At 44.2% G+C, this 12225-nt stretch overlaps 1 protein-coding gene across 1 annotated transcript in view; it reads right to left on the bottom strand.

Moving 5' to 3' along the window:
• The window catches only part of LOC108791482 (complement C3-like), an 80978-nt gene that overhangs the window by 5419 nt on the left and 63334 nt on the right, over positions 1 to 12225 (bottom strand). The window contains 3 exon segments of the mRNA XM_018561985.1: positions 2801 to 2860; positions 4219 to 4377; positions 8704 to 8894. Coding sequence (XP_018417487.1) covers positions 2801 to 2860; positions 4219 to 4377; positions 8704 to 8894 — 410 coding nt within the window.

Here is a 12225-nt window from a genome sequence, read left to right on the forward strand (position 1 = left end):
GAAGATCAGGGCCTGCAGCCCATTCATTTTGCCTGCAGTGTTCATGGAACTCTGGCGTTTGGCACATGTTGTAGCCAGGGCATTACATTTGCATCTCACAACTGGCTGAGGACACATCTCTGAGGTGAAATGTCAGCCCACTCCATCTATGAAGTCCCCCACATGCTCCTAGAGGTCAGGGGGTGCTACACAGAGACAAGCAAACTTTACATTTTGTTAAATGTTGATAACTACTATTGACTTTGAGGGCACTGAAGTAGCAGGGGAGCAGAAGTCAAATTAAGTATAGGGTGGCTATACTCAGAATGTGGTGTGGAGTGGTATTAGGATTTTTTTTTAAAGATATAGGGGACTTAAGGTCTGGGGGCTTCGTCTCCCCAAAAGAATTTGAATAAGAAGTATTTGACAGACCTGTGCATATCTACCTGGTATGATTTCAAACAAATGTACAGTAGGTATTGCATTGACCCTGATATACCTGTATGGATCCTTGATAATTGGCTAAACTAGATTTAACTAGACAGCTTTAACTTTTAGGCTCTGTTCACACTTGTGCAGGTACTAGGGCACACCTTACCCTTTAATACGTCGTGTATGGCAGCCCATCCATTTCAATGTGCTGCCCTACAGGTGACAATTGCACCAAAGAAGTTCCACACCAAAACACAAGGTACTTTGTTTTCATACCTTTTGGTACAAAAGGCACGGAAACATGCACATGGTGCAGCAAGGTGCATTTGGGTTCCATTGTAAATGGAGCATTACAAAACCTGGGTATTAAAGAACTCCAGGATATTAAAAAAATAACCCTTGCGGTGGGGCTCCCCTTGCTCTGCAAGGGTTTACCACTCTTTTTTTGTCTAGGCGACAGAAAAAAGAAGAACAATACCCACCTGATCCTTGGTCCTGTGGCAGTGACCTCTCTCGCCTTCCACTCCAACTGTGGTATGCCCCTTGGTGTCCTCACGTCTAATTGACCTCTATTAGACATGATGACATGGGTCCTTAGACCACTAGAGCCCAATTTAGCAGCAAGGTGGGACCAAGGCTGGGTGAGTATTTCTTCTTTATTATTGCCCCCTAGACAAAACAAGCAGTTGACCCTTGTAGTGTGGGGGTAACCCTACTGCAGGGGGTCATTTTTAAAAATCCTCTATGAAGACCACCTCTGGAAAGAGAACAATTGGCCCTGTACATATGTTGATTGTGGTCACTATTCAGTAACTTTTCCTGAAAGCCACTGGTGAGTGTGAGAGGGTGGCCAGTTTTATAACAATAAACAAGATAGATTACAGATCTGTAAAAAAAACAAACCAAGACAACTGGACTTGCTGTATTTTTTCTTGAAGACGTTTCACTGATCATCTAACCAGCTTTCTCAATTCAGAATGACTTGTACAAAAAAATATCTGGGAATATATGTTGCTCCAATCCACATACTCTGTAAGTGTCAACCAGGTGTTGATTGCATTTGCATAATTGGAATCTAGGAGGCGTTATTAACCTGCACAGAGAGAGGTGTTAAAAAAACATCACATCCCTGTCTTCTCTAAACCCAGCAATACACTGAGGCAACAACTGGTTCACCCAAAAGACCCAAAGCACAAGATGAACAACATTGTGTACGCAGTCCAGTGCAGTGAGGTGTGCTCAGAATTGTATGTCGTAACTAAAATAGCAGCTACACCAGCATATGGCACAGCATAGACGAGCCAAACGCTCTGGTCAGGACTCTAAAGGTGCCCATACACCTTACGATTATCGGACGATTTTCGTATGCGATCGACTTTTCGTCCGATAATCGTATGTGTGCATTGCAGTGTCCGACCGACAATACTGTGCAATCGTACGACTTTTGACAGTCAAGCATGTTTGAAAACTTTGCCCGATCGTACGATTGTCGTAAGGTTGCTGGCGTTTCCGTCCGTCAAAAGTCGTACGATCTGCACTGCGCATGCGCGAACGGAAATACGACAAATCAATTACCGCATTTCGTCCAGGTGCTTTTCGTTAATTACGGCTAAATTAATCTTGCGATCATCGGGGCAGGATGGGGCTGCCGTACGAAAATCGTACGACTATTCGATCATCGGACGAAACGTTTCGTCCCATAATCGTAAGGTGTATGGGCACCTTTAAGGAAAGAGGTCACTCCTTTGAAGACAGTCAAGTACGCATCCTAGACAGGGAGGAGTACTGGTTTATAAGAGGTGTGAAAGAGGCCATTTAGGTATGTAAAATGGAGAAGCCAAGCCTGAATAGGGGGGGGGTGAGACATCTATTGTCTGCCACATACAATGCTGTTTTAACACCTCTGTCTGGGCAGGCTAACACGTCCTCCTAGACTCCAATTATGCAAATGCAATCACCACCTGGTTGTGACTAACATATTATGTGGATTGGAGCGACATTCACCATATTTATTCCCAGAAAATTGTTTTGTACAAGTCATTCTGAATGGAGAAAGCTGGTCGGATGTCCAGTGAAATGTCTTCAAGAAAAATACAGCAAGTCCAGTTGCCTTGAATAACTTTTTACAGATATACCATGACCTGGATGAACGAGAACCTTTACAGACAAGATAGATTACAGCTTTCCCTACACTTCAAAGGAAAACTGGTTTGGCTGCTGGCATCAGAACATCTCTAATAGTCAATATATAGAAAAAGAGACAGTCTCAGAGTCCATCTGGGGAGAGGCTGTCTCAGAATCTCATTTAACATCATTGTCTCTGTGTGTGAAGACAGCTAGATGATACCTACAAATCTAAAACAAGACGTGTGACAAACTGTGTACTCACCGTTAGGGAAGCTTGCCCCTTCCCCACCGCCTTCACCTCAAAATCTTGGTTTACTTTTGTCTGCACAGAGGAAAAAAAAATCACATTTTATCATGATTATAGTCTAGATGTAAAAGCCATAATATCGGTGATCCCCCCACCCATGGAGATCCCTCTACTCGATCCTGCTCCATCATCAGATTTCACTTCTGTCACCCATTCTTAGCCTTATATCCTCCTTAAGTAGTGGTGTCCTCAGGCCCTGATTCCCCACAAGGCCACCGAGGCCAGGCCTCGGGGCGGCATCGGCGTGGAGTCCCCCGACGTTCTGGCCGTTGCTTTCTACATTTAGTCCTGCTTTGGGAAGGCAGGGCTAAATGTAGTGTGGGGAATCTGCTCACTCATTAACAAGTGATTGCGGCGATGTCGCCGCAATCACTTGTAAAATGTGTGCTTCCGTCCGTCCTCCCCCCCGCCCTACTCCCCCACTTACCTCTCTCTGCTGGCTCTGTCTTCGGGACTCCGTCCTCCCCCCGGCCGCCGAGTCTGTCTCCTGTCCTTGCCACCGAAATAAAGAAACAAAAAAAATTAGAACTAACCCTGCCGCCCCTGCCATTCTCTGTAGATTTGGGGAGAGGGGTTCGGTTGGTGGGGAGGGGGCGCATTGCGGAACCTGGCCTTGGGGCGGCAGGAAGAGCAAATCCGGCCCTGGGTGTCCTTACTTTTATGATGTGTCTGCCTGAAACAGCTAGGCTGTAGTCAGCTGACCTTTAATTTACTTTTATAAATTTTGCAGACTTTACTGAGCCCAACTAATAATTGCTTCTGACAGCTACTGTTGAGTAGACTTCAGTAAACTGAGTGAGAAGGATTTGTAGTTGCATTGGGGTTGCCACTGGAGTGACACTATGTACACATCTTCCCCATTCAATCCTACTAATATATAGCAGGGATGCACCGATACCGTTTTTTTGGTATTGGAGTACCGATATTTCTTTTTTTGGTACTCGCCGATACGGAGTACCGAAACCAGGAGTCCCATTAAGGAAGCCGGGCGGTATGTAATGACTCGCAGCCCGGCTTCCTGATAGGTAGCTCCCTGGTGACAAGGGAGCATTGAGCCGGCTTCCCAGCCAATCAGAAAGCCAGGCGTTGTGTAATGACTTGCCGCCAGGCTTCCTGATACAGGGAGCTCCGGTATCGGGATAAGTATTAGGAGCACTTTGGACAGGCACAGGTACTCGCCCAAATATTCGGTATTGACACCAATACCAGTATCGGTATTGGTGCATGCCTAATATACCCATGCATACTCATCTCATTTGGCTTGACGCCAATATATAAATACACACACACACAGTTTATGGTTTGCATACGATAGATAAAAATGTTACATGGCATTTCAAATGTTGCCTACAAATCCCTTGCATGTGTCTTACCTCATCAGATCGGGCATTCAGAGAGTTCTTTAGATTGAGGCGGTATTTAGTGGCGTCTTTCCTCTCTGGAAGCTGAAAGGATATATCCATGTCCAATACTACCCTATCGGCCCTGACCTCCTGGTACTTGGCCAAAGCTTGAAACAGCATGACAATTGTCTAGACATAGAAAGGAGGGACAGGTGTTAATTGATAATGTAACATGGCTAAAGGTGTAAATTGTTATCACATTGATAGGGTAGAGATGTAAATGCTGTGGTGTATTCCTGGCAAGGATTAGAACTAATTAAACTACTTGGATGAGTACCAAAACATCTTCAATATTACAGAACAAGTCCAGCTGAATATGACTAACAAGTATGAAGGTTCATTTCTTAACCTGTATTTGTGGGAGGGGATTATGGCTATATAAACTCCTCCTCTTCTCTTTCCTGCCTGACGTTTTAGGGGAAGCATTTGTCCCCACCCATCCCTCTTCATAACTTAAAATTCCATCACCTTTTCATTTGGTATGCCCCCTTTTAGGCGTACATAACAGCGTGGCCACGGGCACACCTCAGGCCACATTAGCTTATTGGCACAACTCAGCCCACACTATATCTATTATACGGTATATATACCCGACCACAACTACTAGGTTAGCCTTTCTTAACTAGGGTTAATGGGAACCTGGGGTTCTCCATAGATTGCTAGGAGTTCCTTCAGCAGTGAGAAGTTTCAAAATGATACTCTACAGAGTAATTGTCAGGGAAACAATTGAGCCTCTCCTTGTGTCTTTCAGGTAATTGACGGTTAACACCAATTTTTAGCTGTCTATTCTACTTATTTCCAATGTCAGAGGCAACTTCTAGCCTGACAACTATTGTAAGGGGACACTACAATGAGCAAAAAAATATAAAGGGACCCTACAACTGTCACTGTATGTGTTTTTTAGTCAGATTAATTGCTTCAGGTTAACTCCACAGGGAACCCATGGTACACACAATGGTAGCTTCCACCACATTTTTTTTTAAGGGAAATAGTTTGTGTGGTCTTTGATTTCATGCAGAGTACAATCTGTTTGCAGATTATCCAATTGAGATATCAGAGTAACTGACTCTCACAAGTAACTCTTAGCATGCCTACATAGTCTCAATCGAGGTGGGAGCTGCTGCTTTGCAAATGCTGCCATCTTTTCTGAACCCATAAGGCTGGGTTCACACCTAGGCGTATCGAATATGCGCGTTTGTCGGGCGTTTCGTGCCGCGTGTTACCCTGATTTGCGGTAAAAAAAAGTGCGACAAACGCGTGTTTCCAAGGGCTACCCGGCTGTATCCCAATGGATACGCGCGGCAAATACGCCCCAAAGAAGCTCCTGTACTTCTTTGGACGTAGGGCGTTTTGCAGCGAATTCCTACGCGCTGTAAAACACCCAGGTGAGAACCATGCCCATAGGCAATCATTGGGTTTTACAGAGCGTAGGAACGCGCTGTGAAATGCCCAGGTGTGAACCAGGCCTAAGTAAGGACATTTACAGAGGTAATACAAATAATCAAAGGGTCTGACGGGTGCGCTGAAGTAATTCATCATTAAGGCACTCCCTTCATGATCATTATTCTAACTATATCTATATTTCCTGATGACAGGGTTGTACAGTCTGACAACCAACATCTTATTGAATAAAAAAAAAATATTAGGATTTGATAGGCACCAAATATAATAACAGCACTGAATTAATCCTATGTATGTCTTGTGTTCCATCAGCCTTCCACCCAAGTAATATAGGCATGTTTGGTGTCAGTTAGATAGCTATTCTCTTATACATTAGTGTAACCACGTTTAAAAGAGAACTATGGGGTAAGTGTTTTTCCCCATAGTTCTCCTAAGGGTCACGGGAGGACACAAACTAGCGTCCTCCCGTGACCCAAAGCTGAGTATATCGAGAGCTGAGACCGCCGCAGCCGGGACGGATCCCGACATTACTGTCGAAATCCACCCAGCTACGTGATTGAGAGCTGGCACTGCCTATCCGCCAGTCAGCGCTGGAGGATCAGAGAGGGGAGGGGGGGAATCCCTGCAGGGAGCCATGAGTGAGAGTCACGGCTCTCTGCAGGGAGATGATTGAGTGTTCGCTCACCTCCCGATCTATTGAGCCGACGTGTGGCAGTTTCATTGTCACACTATGTCGGCTCGAACTATGAGGTTGAGTGAAAATCACTCCCCTCATAGCTCTTCTTTAATGAACGTATCTCTTTTAAAGCCAAAACTATGGAATATGAACCCAGGTTGACAAATAAAACAGACCAGAATATGTATTGGCTTGTAGAGGGTTTTACAGATTTAGCCCTCGTTCACACCTGAACGTTTTGTAGCACGTTCTACGCTCGACGAACGCTCTACAAAACGCTCAAAAATATAAATCCCATTGTATTCAATGGTCTTGTTCCCACCTTGGCGTATTTACACCCGTCCCTAACGCGCTACAAAACGGCCCACGCCTGAAAAGGTACAGGTACTACTTTGAGCCGTTTTGTTGCGCGTTTCCATTGGGATACAGCCAAGTAGCCTTCGGAAACGCGCGTCGGTCGCGCGACTTTTTACCGCGAATCGCCTAGGTGTGAACGAGACCTTATGGTTATTTATAAAAAGCGCTGCATTAAGAGGAGTTTGCAGACTCTGCTAAGTAGGGTTTACGATACTGCTAGAGGTTTATGACATTCTGCTTTGCATTTAACTTTCTCTACTTTGTGTTAATGTGTCTTAAACCAAGCTATGTTTTAGTGGGGGTTCTGTTTGAAATGTGTTACCTCTCCTCCACAGACATAAGATTTAAATCTGACTGTTTTCGGCACTGTGTTCAGTACGAATTCCCTATTCTCCCCAGTCAGTTTTTTTTTGTTTTGTCAGGCCTCATTATTGCCACAGGGGGTGATCAAAAAAATTATCTGCGCTGGGTGTCAACTACTCTAGGTACGTTTCATCCCTTATTGAACTCCAGGCAGAAATAAAAGACACATATTAATGCATTCCTAATTATTACATTGTTTAATATATTTTCTTAATGCAAGCAATGTAAGTATCTCAATTTGACCCGGTATAAGCCTCCTTCAATCCTTTGTACAGCAGAGCTCAGATGGAGGACAGTGGGAAGCAGCAGAAGGAGCCAATCATCTGTTCTGCAGTGCTCATGTGCTAACAATGAGAGATAAGCTAATCAGTCTGCTACTTCTCCTTTTACTGTCTAGTCACAGGCTGGGGTAAGGACATTCCCTTTAAGTGTTGCTTAATGTGATGTTAAAATCAAAAGACCCGCTCTGAGCAGACGTCCATCTGGCCGTTCACAAACGGCCATGGACGTAAGGTAGTTAAGCTATTTCAAATGCTGAATGAATCACTTAAAATTGATGCTTTTCCTTGATATTTACAGGCTTATTCACAAAAGGGTGAAGAGTTTGGAGAAGGCAGGAGAAGTGAAAAATCTAGGACAACATGGCTGAACTGGAAAGTGAGATGAATAGGAGAATGCTTCCTAATCAGCTATGTTGTCCTAGATTGTTCCCTTCTCCGGCCTTCCCCAAACTCTTCCCCCTTTTGTGAATAATCCTGATACATAGTATTTGAGGTTGAATAAAGACACAGGTCCATCAAGTTCAACCTATTGCGTGTATGTATGTGATTCTGCGTGTGATCTATTTTTTAAGTGTACCTGTACCTCTGTATGTTGCGGTCTCTGAGGAAGTTGTCTAAATGCTTTTTGAATGATTCAGCACTCTCAGCTGATAATACTGCTTGTGGCAACGAGTTCCAGACCCTAACCGCTCTAACTGAGAAGAAGCCCCTATGCCCCTATACCTGTTAAAGTTTAATTTCCTGCAGAATCATCTGGTCCTCTTAACTCTGGCCCTGATATCCTGTTTTAGGATAGCAATGGAGCCACTCTTGTGTCTGCTAGTAAGCTGTATGTGTCTCCATAAACACAGAGGCACAGCAAAGCAAGCCACTCCCTTGCTCCTTCTTTCTCATTCTACCTTCTCCAACCTATTAGTTGAACAGCTAATGGAGATTGTGCTGTCTCTTGTGATATTGTACTCGACAGGATGTTCAGGGAAGCAGAACTGGGAGAGCTGGAGCCATCTTTCCAAACATCTGGAAAGATGTTTGGAAAGATGATGACTAAGTGCTTGGGCAAAAATTGTAAGTACTTTGCTGGGCTATCTTTATTTGTTTGATCTGGGTTCATTGCTGAAATAAAAGTTTGAGAGTTTAATACTTTAATACGCTTTACCTGCAGTAGAGAAAAATCTGGTCTCCTACCCTGCCAGATAGGATGATGCTGTGTGGCAAGACTGTGTATTTATCAGGATTGCATGGCCAAATAAACAAATCCTTTGGCAGGGAAATCAGCTTTTATGTGTGTATTGAACCTGTGTATTTACCAGTTTGCCTGAAGATTAGCATTAAAACCATAGTTGCACACATTTTGGATTACCATGAAGTCTTACTCACTTGTGTTGCTCCATATCTTTCACCAGCAGAATGGGATCTAATTAACCATTGTGCAACAGAATCTGCCAGCTCAAACTCCTCTAGCTCCAGGAGAGTCAGAAGGGCGTATGATGTGGCCTCCAAATCAACTAATTTGCCATATGCTTGTGAATTCCAGAATTTGCTGTCTTTGGCATCCCAGGTAGATTTGTCTAGAACAAAAGGAAATATTCAGCGCTGCTTGTACAAAAAATTGAATTCGATAAAAATACAATTCTAAATTAGATTCAACATTTTTGAGCATAGGGGCATGCTTTTGAACTGCTTTTATCTCCTTACAAGTCAATGGGAGTGCAAAATCAGGTTGACATAGGTTAGAAAAACTGCAGATCAGAAGTAGGCCAAATGGAGGTGTAGGGATGTAGTATTTTTACTCAATTCCTTTTTGTAAATTCTGTAGTCAGCAGTGAGATGTACCTAGCCTAACTGGGTGCAGCCCACTAAGCTCAGAGTGTACTTTCTCTGCTGCATTCTGTGCCAGCGAGATATGATGTTATGCACAACTGAAAGCCTGGCCAATCAGTGGGCCTGGGGAACCTGCTAAGGCATGCTGAGAGAACTATTAGATATCTGAGCCACTTCCTGTTGTGTCTCTTCCCTGCTGGGCTCCTACCCCAGGGATCTCAAGTCTCCCTGATGTTCAGGGAGTCTCCCTCTATTAGATAGCGGCTCCCTGACGTCCGCGAGAGAGGCATTTTCTCCCTGAAAAGTTTACTCTGAGTAAACCTTTCCGGTAAGATATCAGGGGGTAAGGTTTCAGAGTGAGGCTTGCCTCCTGGAGGAAGGTCATGTGATCTCTAGAGACACACTGTGTGCTGTTATTTCATTTAATTAGAAAAGTGGATTATAATGGGGAACATTACACGGTAATGTTGCCTATTATAATCTATTTCTCTGATTTAATGATTAGACAAGGTCACTGTTCTATCAAAGTTTGTGATTGGGTTGGAATGTGTGACCGGTGACGTGGTCACACATTTCAATGTAATCCCGCCCAGTTTTTTGGAGGTGGAATGTGTGACCACCAATAGGTCAAGCATTCCAAAGGTTACACAGGTTAAATGCAACTGTTAATGAAGGAAGAGCTTTAGAGGCCACCAGAAATTCTCATACTTGATTGTTAATTGATGAGAGGAGTGGGGTGGGCTTAGCTCTAGAGGGCAAAGTTATAAAGAAGCTAGAGAGGAGCCAAAGCATGCAGGCATGTAGAATGCAAGCAAGACTGAAGGCCTTCTTTGGGGAATTTGTGAGCAAGGTAGATCAATTGACATACATAGCAGACACTAGGCAGGTGACATACTGTATCTACCCAACTGCAAATTACTTAACAGTCTAGGTGTGTCTAATTCAGTCTAGCTCTCTTCCACTCACCCATGCAGTTGATGACTTCCCCCATCTCTGTGCCACTCCTGGATTCTCTGCAATCACCCTGGCCATTTGACTTTTAGGGGGATCTCTTTAGAGCCTAGGTCCGTGCATTGATCTAATGGTTCTGGTACTGCACAACGTACCTATTGTGTGTTAACACTGCGGGAGGTGCATTGCGTTGCCATTCATTTGAATTTATGAATGCACAGAAATGTTGTTGTCCCGACTCTAGAGGAGGTAGCAGATAGTGAGAGTTGCACTTCTCTTCACTATAAGCAGCTGTACACTGCTTTGCTTACAACAATCCTAAATCGCTTGTCATGTGATTGAGGATGTTTCCATGGCACTTGATGCTCTGAGTGGTGCAAGCAGGCTATGAGAAGGGGAGGATCTGAGGAAAGAGAAAGCAAAATCCTAGAGTGGCCTGGCAGAAGATAAAAGGAAAGAAAAACAAAAAAGGTAGAGTAGAGCCTGCGAAAGTCACCTAAACCGGCTTTTCTCCAATCACAGAGTTCTCTCTTCTGCATTAAATAGAGATTTTCATAGAATATGGTGTACTACATACTGTCCACATCTTATAAATGGGTGGGTGTCTGTATGCAGTAGTACAGTAGTAGACTGTGGCAGAAAACTAGGTCTCTGCAAGACTTCAACCTGTATAAAGCTGCCCCCCTATAATATAATTCCTTCCTCCGTGCTCCCAAACAAACTTATTTTGTAACTCTCATTAACACACTCTCATTCAGACCTCATCAACTCTTTTCTACTTTTAAGTCTCTACTATGTCCCCCACCACCTCCACCTACTAACTCACTCACTGCCCAGGGCATTGTCATTCATTTTAAAAACAAAATAGATACAATTTGGGATCAGATTGCCTCTGTGCAGTCACCTTCCACTATTCATGTTCCAGACCCTCCATCACACTTGTTACTTTCCTCTTTTGACTTTGTCACCACGGGGTAGGTTAAAAAGCTTCTCTCTGACACCCACCTCACCACTTGCCCCCTAGACCCTGTTCCTTCACCACTACTTCGGTTACCCTCTGGCTCTATCCTACACTCTCTTACTCACATATTCAATCTTTATATTGGCATCTTTCACTCCCCTCTAAGCATGCACTGGTCACCCCAATACCCAAAAAACCTTCACTGGACCCAAGCAACATCAATAATCTCAGACCTATTTCCTTACTCCCATTCACCTTCAAACCACTAGAGCGCCTTATATACAAGCGTCTGAGTCGCCACCTCGCTAATAACAACCTTCTGGACCCCTACAGTCTGGCTTTCGCCCCCTACACTCCACTGAAACTGCCCACCTAAAACTCACTAATGACTTACTAACTGCTTAAAACAATGGCCACTACTCCTTACTCTGACCACCCGCTAATCCTTACTCTTACTATTAGACCATTCTGCTGCTTTTGACACTGTTGACCACCCGCTACTCCTCAAAAAACTCCACTCGCTTGGCCTACAAGACTCTGCTCTCTCATGGTTCTCCTCCTAGCTAGCTAAACGCTCCTTTAGTGTCACCTACAAATCTAACTCCTCCCCTCCTCTTCCTCATTCTGTAGGGGTCCCCCAAGGCTATGTCCTTGGACCCCTCCCTTCTTTTTTCTATCTACACCTCCTCTCTTGGTCAGTTAATAACCTCAAATGGCTTGCAATACCATCTCTATGCCGATGACGCTCAAATATATCTTTCTACTCCACAACTCACCCCATCAGTGTCCTCTCGTGTCACTAATCTACTAACTGACATATCCATCTGGATGTTGCAACACTTCTTAAAACTCAACCTTTCAAAAACTGAGCTCATGATATTTTCTCCTGCCCGTGCACCTTCCCCCAACTTTTTCCTTGAGATTGATAACACAACTATCCATCCCTCCCGCCATGCCAAGGTGCTAGGTGTCATCCTGGACTTGGATCTCACCTTTCTTCCCCACATCCAAACACTATCCAAATCCTGCCGCCTTCACCTTCACAACATCTCCAAAATACGCCCCTTCCTCACCAATGAAACTGCAAAACTACTCATCCACTCCCTTGTTATCTCTCGTCTTGACTATTGCAATTCCCTCCTCATTGGCTTACCTCTGCACAGGCT

This window comes from Nanorana parkeri, unplaced genomic scaffold, assembly GCF_000935625.1.
Source record: "Nanorana parkeri isolate BGI_ZX_2015 unplaced genomic scaffold, ASM93562v1 scaffold554, whole genome shotgun sequence".
Lineage (NCBI taxonomy): Eukaryota > Metazoa > Chordata > Amphibia > Anura > Dicroglossidae > Nanorana > Nanorana parkeri.